The 24,380-nt window shown below is 41.6% G+C and overlaps 4 protein-coding genes across 6 annotated transcripts; 3 read left to right on the forward strand and 1 right to left on the reverse strand.

Moving 5' to 3' along the window:
* Positions 1-2,241: 2,241 nt before the first annotated feature.
* slc17a5 (solute carrier family 17 member 5) lies at positions 2,242-7,853 on the forward strand. 2 transcript variants are annotated; one of them, XM_028424230.1, is made up of 12 exons: positions 2,242-2,430; positions 3,026-3,222; positions 3,383-3,616; positions 3,785-3,872; positions 4,010-4,096; positions 4,369-4,487; positions 5,017-5,178; positions 5,320-5,452; positions 5,538-5,685; positions 5,884-5,974; positions 6,345-6,490; positions 7,791-7,844. In XM_028424230.1, the coding sequence occupies exons 1-11, from the start codon at positions 2,346-2,348 to the stop codon at positions 6,480-6,482; spliced, it is 1,482 nt and encodes a 493-aa protein (XP_028280031.1). In that variant the 5' UTR covers positions 2,242-2,345; the 3' UTR covers positions 6,483-6,490; positions 7,791-7,844. The 2 variants fall into 2 exon arrangements, with proteins under 2 accessions (XP_028280031.1, XP_028280030.1); XM_028424229.1 differs by having other exon boundaries at positions 6,345-7,853.
* Positions 7,854-9,687: 1,834 nt separating this feature from the next.
* On the forward strand, positions 9,688-13,949 carry eef1a1a (eukaryotic translation elongation factor 1 alpha 1a). Of its 2 annotated transcripts, none has more exons than XM_028422913.1 (8): positions 9,688-9,797; positions 10,917-11,101; positions 11,199-11,378; positions 11,455-11,751; positions 12,162-12,312; positions 12,401-12,657; positions 12,854-13,088; positions 13,182-13,949. In XM_028422913.1, exons 2-8 carry the CDS (start codon positions 10,958-10,960, stop codon positions 13,304-13,306), a joined length of 1,389 nt encoding a protein of 462 aa, XP_028278714.1. In that variant the 5' UTR covers positions 9,688-9,797; positions 10,917-10,957; the 3' UTR covers positions 13,307-13,949. The 2 variants fall into 2 exon arrangements, with proteins under 2 accessions (XP_028278714.1, XP_028278715.1); XM_028422914.1 differs by having other exon boundaries at positions 9,704-9,797; positions 10,920-11,101.
* A 243-nt stretch (positions 13,950-14,192) lies between these two features.
* cgasa (cyclic GMP-AMP synthase a) lies at positions 14,193-16,491 on the forward strand. Its single transcript, XM_028423445.1, has 5 exons — positions 14,193-14,838; positions 14,918-15,131; positions 15,210-15,467; positions 15,621-15,720; positions 15,836-16,491. Exons 1-5 carry the CDS (start codon positions 14,251-14,253, stop codon positions 16,191-16,193), a joined length of 1,518 nt encoding a protein of 505 aa, XP_028279246.1. The 5' UTR covers positions 14,193-14,250; the 3' UTR covers positions 16,194-16,491.
* A 645-nt stretch (positions 16,492-17,136) lies between these two features.
* ddx43 (DEAD (Asp-Glu-Ala-Asp) box polypeptide 43) lies at positions 17,137-24,026 on the reverse strand. The gene is made up of 16 exons (XM_028424024.1): positions 23,720-24,026; positions 23,414-23,469; positions 23,010-23,127; positions 22,667-22,837; positions 22,491-22,572; positions 21,883-22,036; positions 20,175-20,293; positions 19,808-19,918; positions 19,578-19,719; positions 19,328-19,428; positions 19,048-19,135; positions 18,717-18,844; positions 18,455-18,564; positions 18,104-18,242; positions 17,538-17,625; positions 17,137-17,310 (listed from the first exon to the last, which is right to left on the reverse strand). Exons 1-16 carry the CDS (start codon positions 24,024-24,026, stop codon positions 17,137-17,139), a joined length of 2,088 nt encoding a protein of 695 aa, XP_028279825.1.
* Between the last annotated feature and the right edge of the window lie 354 nt (positions 24,027-24,380).

Raw genomic sequence — 24,380 nt, forward strand, 5'->3', positions numbered from 1 at the left:
AACTACTAGCCTCAAACAGCTGATAGCACAACATTGGGGTAGTTTGCAGAGAGAGAAAATGTAGACAGATTTATCAGACAGCTGATAAATCAGTTAAGCATCGTTTGCTGACAATTAGAGCAAGATACAGAGAGGACAGAAGCACAACTAGAGGTCATCTCATACAGTGAAAAGGATGTGATTTACTGTCACTTACAGTAAGTCCTGATGTCATCAGTAGTATGTGCAGGATCTGGATCATAGTTGTCAGGAAAACAACAGTGCACGTTAATAACTACCTACAATGGCCCCAACCATCTGTAAAGAAAAAATTCTATGTGGAGTCCTTGGAATTTTTATACGTGACTGGCGCGCCCCCTAGTGGCTGGCTGCAGAATTGATTTTTGTTTTTCAATTTGTAATGTGATATGTAACAGACAGACACATATACACAGTTAAAGGATAAATTGCATTCTGCTTTGATATTAAGGTTTCATAGACATTTCTGCTTTAATGTTACCGGGACCCTGGAGAATAACACCATGCACACTGTTCTTGAGACAAAAACTCTGCTGTTTGTATACTGGTTCTGCACTTCTGAAATTATTATAAAAAAAATTTTTTTTGACTATTAAAAAAACTACTACAAATTATAAATGGAAATGAGCAAAACCACTATATTCTTAAGTTTCTTAGATAAACAGAGAGAAGACAGACTTCACTAAAAGATAAGTTCATATTCACAGTACATTCTGTATTTTATTAGCAGTTATACACTGATGTGTTGTTATGTTCACTTCACTGATACCATATCATTTTCTGTCATCCAGCAGGGCTTCAAAAGATAAGCATACATTTATTTCTATAATTTTTACCATGATCAATAATTAGTTTGGTTGCCCAGCAACCAAACTCTTGTTCTTCTATGTTTTGATGGCGTCATTAACAGTCCTGCTCCTTGATCATCTTTTAGGGAGAAGAGAGGCAGAAGCACACACCACTGTGTGTCCTGTTGTTGACGGACAGCTGTCTTTTAATTCAGTGTTTTTATAAACTATGATTGTGTCATGTTGAACTCATAAATTGATCCTTTGTGGAATAAAGGTGTTTTAAAAACTAAAAAAAACTCTGTGTGTGTGTGTGTGTGTGTGTGTGTGTGTCAGAATTCATCTATTTCATTTTAAACAATGGATGCAGTGAAAAAACATACTTGTGTATAACATTTTTATTGCACTTTTATGAAAGGGAGGGACCTGTTTGGAGCCTAAGGGTAAAAAGTGTAAGTTTTAATTTTTAAAAAAATCTCTTATCACTTTAATAATAATAATGCATCAAAATCAATGGTGTTATCAATTATTAACCAAGTTAAGGCTGTAATAGCCTCATACCAAGCAACCCTTTATTTTGAAAATATTTAAAAATCATAACAAACTTTATATCTATGGTTAGGTCTGAAGTTGCTAAAAAGGTTGGATGCAGTGAAAGTAAAAAGAATATTTATTTTTATCGCACTTATGAAGTGTACACATTTGAGTCCTAAGTTTTTTGAATAATCGCTCATTACTCCAATAATAAAATGCAATAAAATCAATGTTGGTATCAATTATTGGCCAAGTCAAGCCTCATACCAAGTAACCTTCTTGGCACCTCAATTTTTGAAAATATTGCACATTTTGTGTTTTTCCAGTCAAAAAAATCATAGGTTATTAATTACATAAAGCATATATAAAAACATAAGAAATCATAACAAACTTTACATCTATGGTCTTAAAGGATAAATTGCATTCTGCTTTGATATTAAGCGAGCAGCACTGACGGTTCTCTTTGCGGTGTTTTACGCTCACCCGAAGAAACCACTGGCTTTGTTAGCTCCGTTACTATAGTAACGGTATTGCAGCGCTGTGGTAACCAGGAAAACATGGAGTGGAGTTCAGCGGTGAGGTTATTCTCTTATTAACCAAGTGGAACGGACTTTTTCACGCAATCAAAACAGCGTTAGGTGGAGTTTCCTACTCAGTAAATGTGGGGGGGTCCAAACGGGCCGTTTTAAAATGTGGGGGGACACGTCCCCCTCTGATATAATGGCAGCGACGGGTCAACAAACTACCACCAAACATCCTACAGGATGCCGCTTGGAAATAGAGGCATCTGAACCATAAACCGCTCGTGCGCATCACATGAGCCAGTTTACACAGAAACTACATCCGGAAGACCTCCGGTTCGATGCCTCGTGTCACGTGACAAGTTGGCTTGCGTCACGGTCAGCTGACAGAGAGGCTCCAGTGAAGCTAGCTGCTGCTGCTGCTGCTGCTGCTTCTTTGTGTGTGTGTGTAGAGTGTGTCATGCTGTAGACGTCTGCTTTCAGAATGGAGCGTTACGGGTCGGACACAGAGGGAGAAGAGCAGGAGACGCCGCTCCTTCACCGAGGACACGAAGACAAAGTCCAGAGAGGTGACTGAAAGCTAGCAAGCTAACAATAAGCATTTAAGGCAAATGTAGATTTTGAGCAGTATGTTTCAGATCGATGGGCTGTTTTGTTGTTGTTCCACTGAGAAGGAGCAGAGAATACATTCACAATAACTGCAAAATGTAGCTGCAACACGAGTAAATGTGTGCTGTGGTCAGAGGAATCGCGTAAATATGTGTAAATCACTGTTCAGAACGAAGAAAACACCTGCCTTCTGTGTTTTTTACACATGCTAACCTTTATTTTAGCGTCAGTCACGAGTTCAGGGACATCTGCCCTGCTCTCATATCATAAGACAGGTGCACCTGAACTATGAGTCGTGTCATAGTTAGTGGTCAGTGCGATGAGAATGCAAAGTCACAGTCATTATGTACAAATGGAAACAAAGTTTTGCTATAAGGTGCTTTGCAGTTTTAACATAAGTTAAATATAAGAACAAATTAGTGTATAGTTATGCTTAAGGGTTTAAGAAAGACAGATCTGTCTGTCGGTGATTTGCAATGCAAAAGTGCGATACACAAGAACAAGAGATAGCTTTAACTAAGATAATACTCTCTGTCTGTCATCTTCATCCTGCAGCCCCAGTATGTTGTTCATCACGCTACGCCCTGGCATTGCTCTCCTCCTTTGGCTTCTTTGTGGTCTACTCCCTGAGAGTGAACCTAAGTGTCGCAATGGTTGACATGCTTAACAACACCCACCAATCCAGCACCAACCACAGCAGCTCAGTGTGTCCTGCTCACGGAAGCCCTGCACGACCAAAACACAACCACACGGTGAGCAAGAACGTGACCGCAGTGGAGTAAAACATGCATATTTTTTTTACTTCAGAACATTTCCCCACAAAGTTTTGATTCAATTTGTAAAAACAGCAATCTTTAATCTAAATGTCTAACTAAAAGTCCTGAGACCATCTCTGATTTGCTGCCCTCACAGGCCAGTGTGTATGACTGGGACTCTGAGACACAGGGCTGGATCCTGGGCTCTTTTTTCTATGGCTACATCCTGACACAGATCCCTGGGGGCTACATGGCTGGCCGCTTTGGACCAAAGTGGCTGTTGGGCTTTGGAATCCTGGGTACTGTAGTTTTCACACTGCTAACCCCTGTTGCTGCTGATCTGGGTGCAAGTTACCTCATTGCCGTTAGAGTTCTGGAGGGCATTGGAGAGGTAAGGGATCAGGTTTCATTGTTGTTTATGCAGGTGACACACTTCACTGTTCACTGTTTTTACATTTTTAAATTGGTTCATGTCAGGCAAACAAAAGCAGATGGTGTTTGTGGATAATAAGTCAGGAGGTGGCACTCCTCTTGATGCTCCTGTTGTGTTTGTCTTCAGGGAGTCACATTCCCTGCCATGTACACTATGTGGTCAGCATGGGCTCCACCACTGGAGAGGAGTCGACTGCTCACCATCTCTTACATTGGTAACAGCCACAATAAGACAACCCCTGTTTGAATATTAATTTAATTAAATTAAGCTTTACATTGTGATTCAAACAATAACCAACCACAACAGCTATCAATAACTTGTCATTCATTCATCTTTTCTCATCCATTCTAGGAGCCCAGTTGGGCACTGTGATAGCACTTCCTCTGTCTGGTGAAATCTGCTTTTACCTGGACTGGACCTATGTCTTCTATGTGTTTGGTAATACATGTGGGCTGTCTGTCTGTTTGCAGTTTGCATATTACTTTGACATCAAGTGGCCCCACCGTGCCGTTTCTGAGCTTAGATGAGCTGAGTCTAGTGTGAGTTAGTTTGTTCCTCTTTAGTTGGAAACGGTGAGTTAGCAAGTTTAGGAGGAAATGTGTTTACAGATAGAACTACTGCTACTATATTTATTTGCTTGAACTGTGGCCAGGTTTATTTGTCATGAATCCTTATCCTATAAAGACCCCTTTGCTTATTTGTATGTGTAGGTGCAGTTGGCCTGGTGTGGTTCATTTTGTGGGCTTTCCTCGTCTTTGACACCCCAAACACTCATCCAAGGATATCAGAGGGGGAGAGACTCTATATCACCAACTCACTTAAGAATGAGGTAACATCAGAAACCAGACACAAGTTCAAATAGTTAATATCCAACGTCTATGTTTAAATTTTTTTATGCTTTTTACACTACAGCAGTAGCAGCGTCCTTTTGTACATATTAAGTGTTGCCACATTTTATTTTTTATCTATCTTGCACAGTTGTTCGACTACAGCAATAACCATGAATCTGCATTTTATGACATTAGCTGCAATGTGCATGCTCACCCTGCATGTGAAGAATTAAACACTTCTTCAAACACTTTCCATAATATTGTAACCTAGTTTAAAATATCAATGAGTAGAAAACTAAAAACTTAAATAAAATGTATTGACAACAGGGAGAGAAAAACCTAAAAACAGAACATACATCCAACAAAGGAGAAGTAGAATTCTATAATAACCACAGTCCTTTTATAACTAGTGGGAATTTAACACAGATGAACTAATGAAGCACACACACAGTACTTGTGTATTGCTGCGGTTTTCACCTCTCTGTACTGAACAATTTCCTTGAGACAGTTTGTTTTGTATCGTGGCAGCTGTCCACCTCTGCAGGCTACATCCCGTGGGGAGCTATAGTGACATCAAGACCACTTTGGGCCATCGTTGTGGCTCATTTCTCCTACAACTGGACCTTCTACACCCTTCTTACCCTGCTGCCGACCTATATGAATGACATACTGGGATTCAGCATACAGCAGGTGAGATCTGGATGTGTCAACTAAATTATACAGCAGCAGATTTGCTAAATTAGGCTGGTTCTTAACTGTCTTTGCATAAATCTGTGATCTTATAGTAGAATATTTACACTGAATGCAACTGTCCCCTCCTGTCCACCACAGAACGGCATGCTGTCAGCTCTTCCTTACATAGGCTGTGCTGTGTTTGCTGTGGTGAGTGGCCAGGTTGCCGATTACCTGCGAGAAACTCGCAACTGCCCCACTGTCAGGGTCAGGAAGTCCTTCTCCCTTGTTGGTAAGGAATGAATGTGAAACTGTCAACAGTGTCTGGACATCCTGCTTCTTCTGAGTATGTTGTCAGCACTGTGTTGTCTCTCTAGGTATGATTGGCCCAGCAGTGTTCCTGGTGGCAGTAGGTTATACAGGCTGTAACTACACCTTGGCTGTGGCCTTCCTCACCATTTCCTCATCCCTGGGTGGAGTGTCGGCTTCTGGTTTCAACATCAACCACCTTGACATCGCTCCCTCGTAAGAATGATTTCTTAACGTCAACAACATGCTGTATAAACATTTCAGACTAATATATGACAACTTTTGAAAAACAAGCATAATCTTGATCCATCCATCCTGAGATCGGAAAACTTTATTGTATAAATATGATTACAATGACTGATGTTAGCATTGTGAACCATGCAGGACTTTTAAGTGTATGTATTCTCCTCATAGGTATGCTGGTATCCTGCTGGGAATCACCAACACCTTTGCCACCATTCCTGGCATGGTGGGACCAGTTATAGCAAGAGAGCTTACCAAACATGTAAGAAACACACACACATATCAAATGAAGAGATTAATCAGTACCTTCTAAGGTACTGATTAATCAGGATGATCAAATGGAAGCAGTACAATTTGTTGAGGATTTTTAGTATGTAGATTACAGCTGCTGCTATACATCCCAAGATCACTTTCCTGACCTCTAGCATTCATGCCTAAATCTTAATTTTAGCCTGATGCTCCATTTCCCATCTAATGGGTTTAGTCAGCACAGGATTAACATACTAATATTTGTCCAGTAGGGGGCATGAGTCACCAAAAGCAACAATCAGATTGCGAATGTATATGTGGCTTTTACTTTGTTGCTTAATCTGTTTATGTAATCCACAATATTTGTACTATCTGCCCTCTAGAATACAATAGAAGAATGGCAGACTGTCTTCTACATTGCTGCTGGCATCAACCTGTTTGGAGCGATGTTCTACACTGCATTTGGTCAAGGAAATGTGCAGTCCTGGGCTGTCCACGCATCCTACTCTCATGGAGACTGAGACAAGTAGTACGTGTTTGAGCTGTGCTGATTATTGTCATAGCACAGCTAAATAACAAGCCTGCAGCCACTGTGAGGAAAGAGGAGATTGTATCTTTAGTTAATCTAAATGCAGTATTTCCCAGGGGCAGATATTCTTTGGAGACAAACATAATAATTAAGCAGAGCAAATTATAAGCTATTGAAGGAGTTATTCCTGTGTAGTTCCTGTCTGGTTTGTTATTTTTTGCCTCCAGAGCACAGGTGCTTTAAACAGGTTTTAACCCAAGAACGTCACAGCCACAGTAATAGATTATTACCAGAAACGTCTTCACTCTTCAGAGGATGTTTTCTCGCACATGTGCAGGTGAAATGTCTAAAGACTCTCAGTCATCCAGGTGATGCTGTGTGTAATACTCACGTTCTGGACTTGCTGTTGTGGGGTCATTTTGGTTAGGGTTGTTACCACACCTTTAAACCTTAATGACTCCCCGCCAGTCTGTCTTTTGTATGTTTCAATGTCCATGTTTTACGACTTAGGTTCGTAATATTTAGAAGGACACAACAGTAGTGCCAATATGCTTGGTTTAAAAGGTTTTCCCCAAACCAGACACACGTCAAATGTGTCTTCATTGAGTCACCATCGTGAATACACAGTCAGCCTGAGTGTCTCCTTAAAGTGATTTTAAACCTCTTTTTTATGTGTACTTGTCTTACAAGGAGTCAAGGGATTTTATGTGTTGTCTTTGAATTTTCAGCTTCACCAGGTGCCTCTTATTTTAGGTAGCAACATAATACACGGGTTTGGATGTTTCCGATGTAAAACACTAAGATGCCTGTCTAATGAAGGGAATATAAAAGCCTATTCAAAAGAGGCCCCTGGTGGACAAATGGCCTAAAATCAGTCACAGAATTTGCACCTTCTGTGTCACTTCTCAGGTGTATTGATATTTGACAGATTTGTTTACTTTTTATGCATCGTTTGTTTTCACATCTGTTCATGTGCCCTCAAGTTTGAATTAGAAGAATGGGTTAAATTGAATGCAGAATGGTCATTACTTGAAATTACGTGTCACCTTGGCATGTCGTTCTTAGTTTTTTGTTTTACTAGCCAATCAGCAGACTACATTAGTAGCTCAAATGTACATGACAACCTTTTTACATATATAATTAGCCTGCTGTGAAAAGGTAAATCCAAACTGCAAGGAAAAACATTCAAGCACCATCATCACCCCAATTTAAGATGTAACGCACTGGTGCCTTATTATGGAGTCAGGCAGTTAAGCATTTTATTCTTTCCATTAAGATTTCGTTTGTTTTTTTACACTAGGCAAATGGAGACTACAGACTACTACTGTGCTCAGAGGAAAATTGAAAATCATCATATCACTTTGGAAACATTCCAGAAATATGTCATAAATATCTGTAATGTATAATAAATACTTCATCATGTACAGATGTGCAAATCAAAAATGGTCTCATTTCTTATTTCATTACATCACATTATGGAGACCAGTCTCAACTCATCTGTCACTCACAGGTGAGTTGCATTAAAAAAAATATTTCTCTGAAAACTTCAAAATGTAGATAATGAGCTATGACCAGCAGCCCCTCTCAGGAGTTCTCAGTGATAGGGATAGCTGCCAGTCCATGGATACCAAACAAGAACAAATCAGCGACTGCAGGAACATTATGAAGGACAACAGCTGGCTAAAGTCAAAGCTGGAAATAAAGCCACGACACAACAACACCAGGAGCTTCAGATAGATCTCAGCAAGCTGGAAGAAGAACTTTTGATTACACACAACTGAGATAATCAGCCACGAGAACCAAGCCCTGCAGTAAGAAATACAGAAACTCCAGGATAAGAACCAGCATGCCAGAGAACTGGAGGACATCTAGCATGTGATCTGAGCAGACAATGATGCCACTATGCAGCAAAATGCAGCAACAGCAGTTTCAGGAGATCAATCAATGTACAGTGTTTCCAATAGGAAGGCCGGCACCTTGATGGGTTCCAGAGATGCCCTTCCGCATAAGAATATGTCCTGCAGAAAGAATTCAAGGGTCTGAAGAAAGAAGCTAAAAACAAAAAGGCAAAAGACGAGGATGATGTTTTCTCATGTGCTGGGAAACACTGATGCAGATGTAGACCTCCTAAAAAGACAATGACGGCATGAACACACAAATTCAGGTCAGCAGCAGAGAACTTCAGAGAACCTGCAGGACAAATATAACATACTACAAGCCGAGGAGAAAGCCTAAAACAGGCCACATGTCTGGCCTGCGAGAGCTATGATGTGTGAATTGACCTGAAGTCAGGGTGGCCCATTAGGCTCAGGCTGAAATGCAGGGCTCTGGGTTATTACTGCCCGGGAGTTGCACCTGATCTGAAGGTGTGTATATTAATTGAAAACCCCTCTGAACAGATGGACTTGACTTTCAAATAACTTGCCAATCCTTTAAGATCACATACTTTTGCCTCTCACATATTGGATCATTTTTCCAAATGAATAAGTGACAAAGAGATTTTTTTTGTTTTAAATTGGGTTAGTTTTCTTTTATTTTCAGCACTTGAAAAACAGCTGGGGGGGGGGGGCAGTAGTCAATTATATTTTTTTTAGCTGAGTAAGATATTATTGATGATTGATGATCTCAAAAGTTTTTTTCTTTTTTTTTCAAAACAGTATATCTCTGAGTTTCTGTGAACTCTGAGCAGACGGACGAACTAGAAAGAGGTTAAGGCCATCTGGGTTAACTTTAATCCACCTAAAGAGCGTCTGCTCAGGTGCGCTCCACCTGCTTCGCGTGCCTGCCGATGCGCACGTTCCTTTTCCACATACAACTCCATCTCTGTAACAAACAAAGTAATAAATACTGATATGATTTATTCTTCATCCACAACGTCGATCTAATGCAGAAAGATGAGCGGACAACTTCCAAAAACCCCAATCCTACTGTTTATATAATCCACGTGAATTAATGATGTACGCACGCCCCGGCATGTAATGACCCACTTCAATTATCGCAGTTTCCCTTCAAGGCCAAAATTAAATCATTAATATTTGACATTTTCAAGTTCTCGGATTTCCTGCCTTGTATATTTTGTTATTGCGCGCTCCTGTGTGTGTGACATTGGACGCCTTGTAGCTGTGCCCTGGGATGAACTCGTTTACGGTAACTTCTCCCAGTCTCTCGTTGTGATGCTGTGCAGCAGCGGGTGCGCGCAATTACGCAACACCCCCTCCCGCCTGTCCTGTGAGCTCTAACCGGATCAGCAGCGTCTCTCCTCAGCCTCTCCGGCTCTGCAGACAACTTGACACCGGCCAGCTCTCAGGTACGACGCAGCACATGAAATAATGCACGGAAGGCGGTGAGAGGTTCATTTTGATACTAATCAATAAAACGACACGTTGTTTCGCGGCTCTTGTTTCCATGGCGGTGTATTGGGAATATTGTTGTGATGCAGTAATGAGGGCAGACGGCGGGTAGTTAATACGCATCCTGGCGTCAGTAAGCGGGCAGATGATAGAACATGGCGGAGGGCTGACATTTCCCTTAAATCCTTCAGACATTAGCGGGCCGCAGTAGTTGTGCTGCTTTTCAGGGACTGTCCGCAGTGTTTGAACATCTTTTGCACATTAACGCGCACTGCGGCAGCCGCTGTGACGTTATATGTGAGGGATGGATTTAATACGTGCATGTAATGTCAGTGTGTCCTGACGCGGAGTTCACGTGAACAGTTATGGTCCAGATCATGTGGGGGATACATGTCACAGTGGGATCAGACTACAGTCAGTGTGGTCCTTGTGTTTTCATTATTACATGGATTGCTATGAGCAAAAGTTTGCAGTGCAGGTGAATCCTAAAGCCCAGGGTCATGACTGTGTAGCACCCCTGCAGAGTTAACAAGAGTTCTCTGCATTAACCTGTGTGCTGTGCACTGCAGTGCCTGAGAAATGGCTGCTGCACTATCAGAGGATTGGACCTAACAAAATGGTGGATTCTGTGCTTGGAGTGAAAGCTGCGCTGAGAGGAAGAGGACAGTGCTGTGAAATATAAGCAGTGTAGTGTGGATGTGTCGGGGCACAGGAGTGAAGTGGAGCAGGCTGGATGTGAAAGAGGAGAGCAGGGGTGTGGATGGACCGAGGACGAAAGTGGCTGTGGTGATGGTGGTGGAGGGGAGGGTGGGCAGGGTGACAGTGTTTGGTGCACAACGCAGAGCAGTTGCCATTGATATCATACCTAATCCATCCATGATTGGCAGTCATCACTGACCTTTGTTACACACACAGACCCAACCACACAACACAACAACAAACAATTGTCATCATGTATAGTCTTAGTGCTCAAACATCTCTACCTGCAATGCTCTAGTATTATTGTGGCAACAAATAAAATCAGTTTTTTTCCCCCCACCATCTGGTGCATAAAAGGTTTCTGTTTCTGGCTTTAGCAGGCAAACGCACCTTGTGACTCCAGTCAGCTCCAGGCATCATGGGAAAGGAGAAACTCCACATCAACATCGTGGTGATCGGCCACGTGGACTCTGGCAAGTCCACCACCACCGGCCACCTCATCTACAAGTGCGGCGGCATCGACAAGAGGACCATCGAGAAGTTTGAAAAGGAGGCTGCTGAGGTGAGGAGATGGAGATGAGAGAACCTTAATCACTCTGCTTGTCAGATTACAGCTTATTAAACAGAAATGAATAATGTGTGTGTTACATATTTTTAAGATGGGAAAGGGGTCGTTCAAGTACGCCTGGGTGCTGGACAAGCTGAAGGCAGAAAGGGAGCGTGGCATCACTATTGACATCTCTCTGTGGAAGTTCGAGACCAGCAAGTACTATGTAACTATCATCGATGCGCCGGGTCACAGGGACTTCATCAAGAATATGATTACAGGGACCTCCCAGGTGTGTACCATGAGGATATTCATAGATAGTGTGTTGCACAGTCTCTCACAGATGTTTATTCCATATTTGTCTTCAGGCCGACTGTGCTGTGCTTATCGTGGCGGCCGGTGTGGGAGAGTTTGAGGCTGGTATTTCCAAGAATGGACAAACCCGTGAGCACGCCCTGTTGGCCTATACTCTGGGAGTGAAGCAGCTCATTGTGGGCATCAACAAGATGGACTCCACCGAGCCAAACTACAGCCAGAAGCGCTATGAAGAGATTGTAAAGGAAGTGAGCACCTACATCAAGAAGATCGGCTACAATCCGGACACCGTCGCTTTTGTGCCCATTTCAGGCTGGAATGGAGACAACATGCTGGAGCCCAGCCCCAATGTGAGTAGTGCACATACTTTAGAATGCAAATGCTATAAGGATCAATTAGACGTAGGCAGCCAAGAATTTGAATACTAATTTGTTTGGCTGGAGCCATGGATGAGACGCTGGAACTCAAAGGTTTAACAGCTGCAGCAGACATGATTTTATACTAGCTATGTCTCTCTATGGCAACATACTGTGTGCTACCTGGATTCATAACGCTTCAAAAAGTTAAGGGTAAGGCTGGGCACTTTTCAGGGCCAGCCAAATTTGTACAAACACAAGCAGACAACCATACACTAATGAGCATGTAGCTAAAATTTGCTTTGTCATTTTTGCCGTGTGTTTACAGCGGTGATCTATATGATCACCTTTTGATTGATTACGGTATAAAATGTTTCATATAGTGTATTATTTCTCCTATCTAGATGACATGGTTTAAGGGGTGGAAGATTAACAGGAAGGAAGGCAATGCATCAGGGACTACACTGCTGGAGGCACTGGACGCCATCCAGCCCCCCACCCGTCCCACAGACAAACCTCTACGTCTGCCCCTGCAGGATGTCTACAAGATAGGAGGCACGTAGCACACCGGTTATGATAACATGCAAAGAGTTGTGGGACAGTTTAACCACAGCATTGACCTTCACGGTCTTGTCTTCCTCAGGTATCGGTACAGTGCCGGTCGGCCGCGTTGAAACAGGTCTGCTAAAGCCCGGCATGGTGGTGACCTTTGCTCCCGTCAATGTGACAACTGAGGTGAAATCTGTGGAGATGCACCACGAGGCGCTGACCGAGGCCCTCCCTGGAGACAATGTGGGCTTCAATGTCAAGAACGTGTCTGTCAAGGACATTCGCCGTGGCAACGTGGCCGGTGACAGCAAGAACGACCCACCGCAGGAAGCAGCCAACTTCACTGCTCAGGTAGACATTTACAGTAAAAAATATTCTGTCAGATCTATTTGCAGAACATCTTAGACCCTAATTAGATTTGTATGGAGATGATTTTTTGATCCATTTTTAACTGGGTCATCTGAGTTTGTCTCAAGAAAGTTTAATAGAAAGGCGTCATTGTGCGTGTTTCTATTAATAAGCCTTCTATGTTGTCTCTACTTTCAAGGTGATCATCCTCAATCACCCAGGCCAGATCAGTGCTGGTTACGCTCCAGTGCTGGACTGCCACACTGCTCACATTGCCTGCAAGTTTGCTGAGCTCAAAGAAAAGATTGATCGCCGCTCTGGCAAGAAGCTGGAGGACAATCCAAAATCTCTCAAGTCTGGAGATGCTGCCATTGTGGATATGATTCCTGGCAAGCCCATGTGTGTTGAGAGCTTCTCTGAGTATCCGCCGCTGGGTAAGTATTTCAGCAGACTCCACACACACACACACACACCCCCGTACACGGTTGAGTCATACCTGATGGTCTTTATTCCTCTTTGCTCTGCAGGACGTTTTGCGGTGCGTGACATGCGTCAAACCGTGGCCGTCGGCGTGATCAAGGGCGTGGAGAAGAAGGTCTCCACCACTGGTAAAATTACCAAGTCCGCCCAGAAGGCCCAGAGGAACAAATGAATGTTGTGCTCCTCTGCCGACCCCAAGGTCTCCCAGGGCAGGACATCAGTCATCCACCTCCATCCTTCAATTGGCTGCTTCAGTTTAATAATTAAAGACTGGTTAATCATCACAATGCATCGCAAAAGCATTCGAAGGAAAGAAAAACGTGTAGATGTTTAATCCTTGAGGCGGCACTCCTGACTCCATTTCAGTTGTTAGACTACCATTCTGTACTATTTAATATAACAAAGATAGTTTTAAATGTACACTGTTGATATGGTTGGCAATACCTTTCTGTGATACTGAGACATTGAACAATAGTGTGATTTATCATCTCTATAGCTCTCTGGAGTGCAGGTCCTGATCTCTTTACATGTTGTCCTGCTTTTAGTGTTTGTTTGCAAATACTCAGTGCTCTGTAGGAGCCTGTGGCAAGAAGTTATAACTATGTTCTATAAGTAGTGGATTAGTGGAGCATCTCTTGTGTTTGAGCTTTAAAAAGCACTTAAAAAGGTCCAAATTTGTCCCTCCTAAGGGACTTAAACTAGACCACCTGTTCGAGATTCTTAAAGCACTTTGATTGGCATTTTGCTGACTTTGCACTGGAGACGTTTGAATTGGCATAAAGCTACTGCACCTTATTGTAAGATGGCATGAGCCTCTTTGGAACATTAAACATTTCAACCAAAATGACTGCTGCTGACATTTTCTATGTGCTGCTATGCAAAGAGAATGACTTAATCTTTCAATACACACCTTTGTCCAGAAGATGTAGCTGTTGGTACATCTTTGAAACAGCAGCTGTACGCGGGTTTTCTAAGAGGCGTGTTCTCATGACCTGGAAGCAATTTTTGGCTTTAAATGTGACACAGCCGATTCTTTTCTCTCATTGCATCATCATGACTGGTAGAGGAAGGCCCTGCAAAGAGAAGCGTTCTCTGACAGAGAGCGCCAAGATCAAAATGGGAGGCAAAAAAATGGACAAGTCAGTGGAACAATTTTCTAACTCCACACAAGGGAACCACACTAAGGAGAAGCCATCTGTACATACCCGCGGGGAAGTACAGACCACAAACCAAGTACAGGCTATAAAGGTTGAGACATGTGCTGCCCGGGCTAAAACAACTAAACGATCCGCAGAGAAGATTGTGAGGATGCAGCCGGATAAACCTAAAGGTACTTCAAAAACACAAGGCAAGAAAACCACACCAGATGAGACGCCACAGGCAGAATCGCAAGTAGATCTACCCGAGGACATTGCTGAGGCCAAGCCACTGACAAAGAAAACCACAAGGGCTACAAAGAAGATCGCAAAACCAAAAGAGGAACAGCAGCCAGAGGCACCTGAGGACTCCAAAGAAGCTACAGTGGACTCTGTTCTGCACACAACTCTGAAAAATCTGAGGATCAAAAGGGACGAGCGATCAACCGCAGCAAATGCTGTCAATGAAATAATAAAAAACATAACCAAGCATTTGAAAAAGAATTCACAAAGCTTTAAAGAAGTACAGGATCCACTACCGACTGGAAGCTACTATGAAAACCTAAAGGTGAGTCATCTGAGTCCTTTTCTCATATGTAGATATATTTAATGCTCAAAACCTCTCTGTTGTGTGTGTGTGTGTGCAGATTTCTAGGCCTGATGAATTTGATATCATGCTGCCCGTCCTGGTTGAGCGAGTGCAAATTGAGGCTTTTGGAGATGATGGTGCCTTTTACAGTGTGGCATTAAAGCGAGGCAAGAACCCTCTACTAAAATTTCAAGAGAACGACATTTTATCTGGCAGTAAAATGCTGGCCGAGTTCAGGGACGAGGTGAAGAAATGTGTCAAAGAATATAAAGGTGAGTACCTTTACTGACACTAATGTGAATACAGACTTCAGGCATTCAGTTGGACATTATTTGTATTTGTTCTTTCAGAATGGAGGGTAGACAGAAAGAAAAAAGGCTGCCCTGCAGTGACCCTGACCACAAAAGTGGAATCAATCAATATTTCCCTGGATGTTGTCCTCTGTCTTATGGTGAAATCAAGCTGGCCAGCTTTCACAAATGAAGGCTTTAAAATAGAGGGCTGGCTTGGAAGAAAAGTAAAGCAGGAATACAAGAGACAGCCATATTATCTTGTCCCAAAATATGAAGGCTGTGGTAGAGCGGAAAAAGATGGAGTCCAAGCTAAAGGTAAGTTTACTGTAAATATGTTCAGGTTTAAGGATGACAGGACAAATCTGCCATCTCACAATCTAATGTTTAGTCACTGCGTTTTAAAAAATGTGATCATTAAAAGACAAAAAAGAAGCTTTGACTTTCCCCACACTCTTCTGTAACACACAGACGCGTGGCGGGTTTCATTCTCTCACATCGAGAAGGCCATGGTAAAGAATCACGGATCGGAGAAGACATGCTGTGAAAAAGGTGGAGCAAGCTGCTGCAGGTTAGATCTTAACAAACTTGTGCCTTAAGTGAAACATTTGTGCAAATTCAATGAGAAGTATAAAGTCGAGTTTACATGAGACCCACTCGGTATGTCCCTTTCTGTAAATATACAGGAAGGACTGTTTGAAGCTTCTAAAGCACCTCCTCACTCTACTGAAGGAGGAGGACTCTTCTCTTGACAAGTTCTGCTCCTACCATGCCAAGACTACCTTCTTACACGCCTGCTGCTCCAGAACTAAAGACAGCGAATGGAGTGCCACCAACCTCAGCCACTGTTTCCAGCTGCTCCTGGAGGACCTGGAAGGCCACCTGGAAAAAGGTGTACTAAACAACTTCTTCATCCCAAGTCAGAATCTGCTCTTACGTCCTAGCAACAAGGTGTGCATGGCTCTGGCTAGCTGTATCAAAGAAGAACGTCACAACGGCTTTCCTATTTTCAAACAATGTCATAAGTTAATGACCGAGTTGTAAACTGTAGTGTCATGTAAAACATTCCACTAGTATTTTACTTAAGTCCTGCACCCATATGGAGTCTTACACAACTTCCTTATTAGAATTGCTGACACCCCTTATGCTATTCCGCTGTAAAGCCCCTTCATACAACAGCAGGCCTGTCCAGCCTCTGGGAAAAATCAGCTGCTTGACAAAAGGAGAAATGTGTCAATTAAGTAAATGCTTTTTAATAGGAATCTGCAGCTGTGTTCCTACAAAAAACTGGGTGTATCATTTATGAAAAATGTTTGATCATTAAAACCACATTTAAGTGACACCACATGAGTATGTTTCTTTCTCAAACTATTAGCAACATAACTACGAGCAAAAACTCGCAACTGCAGAGGTAAGAAAGGTACAACGCTGGTTTAATTATTAGAGTATGTTTCAGTTAGCAAGTCAATACAATATACCCTGGGTGTTATGTCTCCCTAAAACAGCAATTTATTAGGCTTACTTTGCTCAAATAAAGAGTTACACACAAACCCTATTTTATAAACATTTCAACTGGTGTAACAGAAGGGACTGCTGCCAAACATAACGATGGATGATAATCCAGCAACAAATTAAATAAAATCTGAAATTTACTTTCAAAAGAAGTGGCAGCACAGGCAGTTATAGATCCTGCTTCACCATAAATTCAAAATGCAAGAAAATCTGTTTATATAAAGGCTGTTCATCCGTATACAAGCCATTTTAAACCAGACATACACAGACACAGTCTGGAGAGGATTCTCGCAAAGACACAGCCTGACACGTCTAATGGCACTATGAAAAAAAACATGGCAAAGCCAGCTCAGAGGAGACACCATAAGACACTGCAGTAAAATTATCAAAGTATAAAGTTTAGAGAAGAGGTGAAGGAATGTTTTACAGGCGAGTACCTTCACTGACACCCATGTAAACACAGACATGCATTTCCTTAGAATCTCCAGTTTTGACCACCTTCCCAGCCGCCTCTCCCTCTCCCATCTCTCCTTCCCCCTCCTCTGCCGCAGCCATCTCCTCGTCGCCCCTCTCCTTCCCTGGCCATCTCCCTCTCCTTCTTGTGCTTCTCGTACCTTTCTGCCATTTGTGCCAGCTCCTCTGGGATTTCCTGTAACAGGGTTTATTTTACTATGGCTTGTTAAATATTTGACAAATTCCAATCTATACATTTGCATCTATGTCTAAAATACAATTCATCAATACAACTTCTGGAATGAGCCATCATTACTGATTCACTTAGTAGTCTTTATTAGTGTAATACAAAGTTTATACTGTATCCGCCTAAGACTAGAATGGAGTTAGTCTCTATAGGTTATTAACAGTTTGTTTACCAACCTGTCCAGATCGCTCCAGTATGTGAATCAGTTCAGGTGCCATCCTCCAGTTCTCTCTTGTCATCAGGGTAACAGCAGCACCTGAGCGTCTGGGAGAAAAATGAATCAAATGATGACCAAACAATCTAACCAAACAACAGATTACTTAACTTCCCTACAGGGTTTAATAAAGTAAATCTTAAATGAATCTTGTGGCGGGCCAACGTGATTTTATAATATAGCTATCCTTCCGTTCATTCAATTTAAAAGACAGGTCTTCCTCCAATATAAAGTCCAGGTATCTGTATGAGCAAACTAATTCTAATTCTAATAAAGTTGAGGTGGGGGAAGGTCCAGGCAGGGTTTGTCTCATCACTCAGAACTAACTGAGAGAATTAAGATTTAACTGAATAAATTCAAAATGGTTCTTGTAGCTTTAAAAACTGTCATTAGATAAGCATACAGGTGTATATTTAACCTGTATAAACCATGATGACCAACTCGTCGACCGATGTGACACCAGCGCTAAGATGCCACCACAAATTGCTAACTGGTCTGTGGGAAACTGTACTGTACACACACACTGACCCTGCTCGTCCGGTGCGGCCCACGCGATGTACATACTCCTCTATGTTACGTGGGAAGTCAAAATTAAAGACGTGAGTTACATCATGGACGTCCAACCCTCGAGAGGCCAAGTCTGTGGCCACCAGGATACGAACTCGACCTAGGTAAAGATAAAATAATTATCAGTTAGATCCTATGTCCTTTACCTGCTAAAGATTGTCACAAACCTTGTTATGGTTTGAGGCAGTAGTGAACCCAAAAACAGGAAAAGGAGAATGTGAACTTAAAAAATGGAAAGGAAAAAGAAGCTAAACAAGCCATTTCCAGAACAGGAAACACGTTTTTAAAGCATGCTTTTTTTCTGTTACACACTCTCTTTAAAATCCTTAAGAGCTTCTTCACGGTCACACTGCTCACGGTCACCATGGAGACTCTGCACAGCCAGACCTTGCAGACACAAGTCACTGGACAAGTCATCAGCACTGAAACAAATGGAGATGCAAAGGAAAGTTAGTGTATGTGGTGAGTGCAACTGATGTTAATGTGTGTTTAACTGGTATATAATAGTTACAAATCAATTTGCACCTGTGTTTATTAAACAAAATCATAGATTTGTGTCTGACTCTTTACTCACACAAGCTTCTTGCCGACAAATACAATGACTTTGTCCTCGGGTTGCATGTTTCTGATGAAGTTAAATACATAGAACTTTTTTTTCTCTTCTTCAACAACCAATATTTCTTGCTGCACTGTGTCAACAGCCTAAAAGACAGAAATATTACATGTATGAAAAATGGGAAAACAGAGCATCTTAACTTCACTTTTAAAAATAAAGACAAAAATGGAAATAAAAACAAACATAATGAAGTAATATCTGAATATCTTGTTTTTGATTTTAAAAATACTTTCCTTAGTTGTCACTAAATAGTAAAATAAAACTGAAAAATACATTAATGTTTACTTACTGCCAGATCCAAGGTGCCCACATAGACCATCATGGGATTCTTCAGGTAGGAATTGGCCAGGCGTCTCACACCGGTGGGCCAGGTGGCACTGAAATCCCAGTAAACAGGCAAAAGGATGTTCATGTTGACTTCTATATTGTACATTTTAAAACATTTTAAGAGAATGTCTGCAAAGAACTGAATAATAGCATTCATATCAATAATCAATTTTTCACAGTACACACCACTCTGACATCCACTTGTGTGCCAGTGGCAAACCATGTTTTTAAAATACTGGTACCTGGTCATGACAGTCTGCCGGTCTGGACGGATATCCAGGAGGATCTTCATAATCTGCGGTTCAAAGCCCATATCTAGCATACGATCAGCCTCGTCCAGCACCTTTACCCAATGATCGAGCAGTCATTAGGGATACAAAAAGTCTGAATACTTATCTAGGCTTGTTAAAATGCACAAATACTGTAAAGAAAAAAAAAGTAGAAAAAATGTATGGGCAGTATGGGCAATGAATAAATGAACAAACAGCTGACCAGATAAGTGATGGAACGAAGATTGATGAGCTCGTTCATCTGCAGATCATTTAATCGGCCTGGTGTAGCGATCACTATGTCGACTCCATCCTGCACCATGTTGATCTGACCTCTCCTATCTCCTCCGCCATAGATACAAATACTGAGAGGAGGTAGGGAGAGGACAGTTATGATCATTTCATATATGTTTAATTTCAAAATAGGTTTTGATTAAGCTCATCCTCAATGACCTTTTGTAACCCTTATAGCTGTACTTGTTGCATTCACTTTCAATCTGCAGGGCAAGCTCTCGGGTAGGCGTCAGCACTAACATGCCAGGACCACCCCGCTGAGCTCGAGGTCTATCAGAGAGAAAAGGAGAAAAAAAGAACATGCATCATTTTATATGTACTGGTCTTTGGTATGTTACTGTTTCACTCCTCTGCGCCAAGTAGACCCTGGTATGAGTCAAGACATTCTGAGAAGCATCAATAACATATTGGAGAAGAAGAAATCACTAATTCTAATATTTTATTAAGGAAAAGAGAACAATTACTCTTTGTGATCACCAGGGGGTCCAAAAGTAATAATGTGCTGAAAGGTAAAAAAAGTTCTCACACAGGCTGTCCATCCATATGGATGAATCCGGGCAGCAGGTAGGCCAGTGTTTTCCCTGTTCCTGTCTGAGCAATGGCTATCAGGTCCTCCCCACTCAGTAACACTGGCCATGCCTGGGACTGGTGGAGAAACAAGCAAAACAGTTAGAATACATTTACGATCTACTAACAGACGGTGTGCAGTGGGCAACCACTTTCAAAGCACAACAACTGAAATAAGTAGACAACATTATGCAATTTTAAAGAAAAAGCAAAGAATTAATCTTGATAACAGTAAAAAAAGATCTGAACCCAACCTAAGATCAACACCTCCAAGCATCAGTATCATTGAGTGGTATACCTTCGTTAATTCTTATTTGACCTTGTGCTTTAGAATTAAGTGACATGTTGCATTTCTTGATAAACAACAGACAAACACTAACAGTATTCTGAGGCTGCAATGCAAGGACATAGCAACAAATATATCTTCTTAAACTGTTTGGCACATATGTCACTCTCACAGTGCATGTACTCGCACACAACTAGACACACAGGTTGGATCCCAGCACAGGGAGTGGCAGTACATCAGCTTCAAATGTCATTATTATTCGTCATTATTACACAGAACTAGTAGTGCTGTCATACAAAGACACTGACTAATAATGTGCATTAAATCAGACAAAGCCTCTTATTGAGAAACGAAAATGAAATCAGAGAGAAAGATTCAGTAGTTTCATTTCCTGCTGCAGCATCCTAGCTTGAAGTTTGCACCGAAACAGGGTTATAGAGCAACATCTGCAGCCAAAAGATTGATTGCTGGAGATGAAACCTAACTTGCCTACAGCTTTTCTTTGTCATAACATGACAAAAATCATAAGAACATGATTCAACTTCCTGTCTTTGACGAGAGGGCAGTGGCTTATGCGATGCTAATGCTGCCTTCTCAGTAACTCAACTGTCTATATTCCATTTATTCATTTAAATAGGAGCTGATGTGATGGATGGATTGTCTAAAAATATGACACGACTTCCTGAACAGGTTTCCTTCCAACTGGCTAATTGACCCGAAGCTTTTTAGCCATGTAAATTTGAAGCCCGAAATGTCAGAAATGTCAGTGTTAGACTTTCTAATATGTGTACATATTTATATTTCAGTGGTTACTCACTTGTCTTGATACTGTTAATATTTTAGAAATCAGTGTTCAGAATTAAAAGTACATATGTTTTTGGTACACATTTCCACATTTCCTAATATACTGTGATAAACTTTCATACACCTACCAAAAGATAACTTTCTATTTCATTTCTACTTTTTGGAAAGTCCAATACCATATAGTGTTAGTACAGTATTGCTAAATATGAATATCTGTAAATCATGGGGATTGCCCAGAGAAGCACAAACAAAGAACAGGACAGACCGGTATCGGTGCATCCATCTTTGCAACATTTAACCACATGATGACAGACATGAAAGTTTTTGCTCTAAAATGAGATGCCTACTTATTGAAATGATGCATTTAACAGGGAGAATGTATAGTACAACAATTCAAATTAAATTACCAGAACTGTCACAAATGGCACATTGTTTTTGATCTACAGCATTTTATTTTGTTGCGAGTGTAGTTGAAATATATTTTGTAGTTGGAAAACCAGCACAGGCACTGACTGATCAGTTAGACCCGTGTTTGCTTAATTACACAATGAACCTGCCGTTGGGGCAGTGACTATACCTGGATGGGAGTTGGTTTGACGAAACCAACCCGGCAAATATTTTCCATAATTTCTGGATAAAGCTCAAATGCCTCCAGAAAGGTGCGACAGGGATTTGGAATGGGTCGCTTCTCCTCTTTTAGGTCATCCACAAAGATATTGTTATTCTCCTTCCTGTGGGAGGAATATGCAGTGGTTAGCTGGAGGTTAAGTTTCAAACCACAGTATACCGAATACATAATTAGAATTACATAAAAATCAATAGCAATAATCATAAAATGTGGAGTCGATTCCACCAATCTCACTCTTGTACATGCTACAAATCAAAGAGTCAGCATGCAAACATTCCCAATGTATAATAAATTCTTTGAATGTTAATTTGTAACAAAAGATCAGGGCTAAATGTAAGTGACACATTCTGGTCCAGCATAGCCAGCTTTGGCTGTACTGTCAAATTCTGTATCCTTGTTATTTTATATCTGGGTATCTAAACAATGACAACAAGAACTGCTCAGATAACACATAGAGAGGTGGGCAAATAGTGCCCTCTATTGGTTTGAGGACAAAGTTGGATTTATGTGAAAGCCTCTAAATGAAACATGCATGTGTTAAAAAACGTAAGATTTACCTCCATTCATGGACTTCCTCTGCAGTGAGCATGGACACACTTTCTGCCTCAGTGTAAAATTTCTTCATTAAAGGTGGGAGGTCTAAAGTATGTTCCAAGTATTATATTACCAACATTGACTTATATTAACAAATACGTACATTTATGTACATTTGTGAACGTGTGTGAGTCCTCACCTTGCCACTTCAGCTCCTCATACTTTCCCCTGTTTTCCCGGATGTTGTTCCAGTCAATGGATGCCCGGGCTGGGACGACATTTGCAGCCTGTAATTCTGCTGCAGACCAGACAGAATCATTTCTTGCTTGGCTTCCTGTTCCTCTCCTGTAGTCTCGCCCTCTACCAGGACCTGAGAAGCAGAACATTACGCTGGAGTACAGTCATTTTGGATCCTCAACATCGACCTTCCATCAGCATGCATCAACTCATCTAATTGTAGTACATCATAGGAGAAGTGATGTTCCACTGCCCAAAATCTTTTTATTATAAACATTAATTTTCGTAGTAGAAAGAGTTTGTACCATTGCAAGACTGATAGCTGCCACCAGCCAGCAAGTCTTCAATCATCTTCTTGGCCTTCAGCTGGGCAGTAAAGGGCCCAGAGATGACCACCTCACCTTCATAGTCCCCCTTGTTTACCTAAAAAAATGAGAAGCTGAGCTAAGAACACATAAAAAGAAACTGCATGTTCAATTCCATGTGCTTAAGCCAAGAAAGGTTAGAACACTGCAATGTTTTAATTAAACCACATGCACAACTGTCCTAAACTTAGTTCCTGTGTAAGACTTTTATTAAATGTTTCCACTTTTACAACATTACAGATTAGACAGCCTTAGTTCTCAGCATTGTGTGTCATTATTTCCCAGCACCAGCACGCCATGTATGAGTTTGTTTACTCATCTCACACAAACGTAGGTCAACCTGCCTTGATTCTTGCACCACTGCTCTCTTCAAGTTCACGAACTTTGGCTCCTCCTCGACCTTATCACAGAATAACATGCAGTTACAGTCTGACCAAAGAAACGCTACTCACACGGTTAACTGCACAGAGGTTTACGTTTGTGGGCGAATCGCATGTAGCTATAAAAAACGCGGTATGCTAATGCCTGCCAAGTTAGCATAACTCATTAGCATACTTCGCTAGTCGATAACAGCAAAGCCAAACAATTTAGCTGTGACTGCATAGTGCGTGTAATGATGATTTTCATTAGAAATAGAAAGAATACCACACCTATTATCCTTCCAACTGAAGACATTTCCACTGCGACGGTCACAGACGGAGAAGAGTCCGACTTGTCATGGGCAAATGTCCATCTTCCTCTTGCGCCTCCATCTCTTCCACTTCTGTACTCTGCTCCTTCGCCCTCAGATCTCCAGTCCTTCGAGGCTCCAAACCTGGTCCCATTTTTCACTCCGAAAGATATAGCTTCCTGTTTAAGGTCACCACCAGGCAGTTTCCAAACTCTAGGATCTGATTTAGCAGCAGTATTCTCAATAGCAACGCCATTCTCGTCGTACTCGTCTTCCCAGTCGGCCATTTTGAATTTGACTACTAGCTACCTGCCTCACGAAACCCTATTAACTGTCAAAACTGTGTTGCCTTCATGTCTACGCAACAATGTCGGACTGTGTACTTTTGGACAGATGAGGACCACATTTTGATGAACGTTGAAAGGATAAATGATGACTGTTAGCTATTAAAGTGGGAGTGTCAGGACACAGTAAACTTAGAAAAAAATAAGAAAACAATTAGCATTGATCAGACACCAGACCTTTTTTCATCCAGCGTTCCCTAATTTACAAAATCCTTATACCCTAAAGGCAACGTAACCTTATGTTACTCGTTTGCTATATAGATTTGCAAAAATGACAGAAAAACGTTTTGTTAATCT

The sequence above is a fragment of the Parambassis ranga genome, chromosome 15 (genome assembly GCF_900634625.1).
Source record: "Parambassis ranga chromosome 15, fParRan2.1, whole genome shotgun sequence".
Classification (NCBI taxonomy): Eukaryota; Metazoa; Chordata; class Actinopteri; family Ambassidae; genus Parambassis; species Parambassis ranga.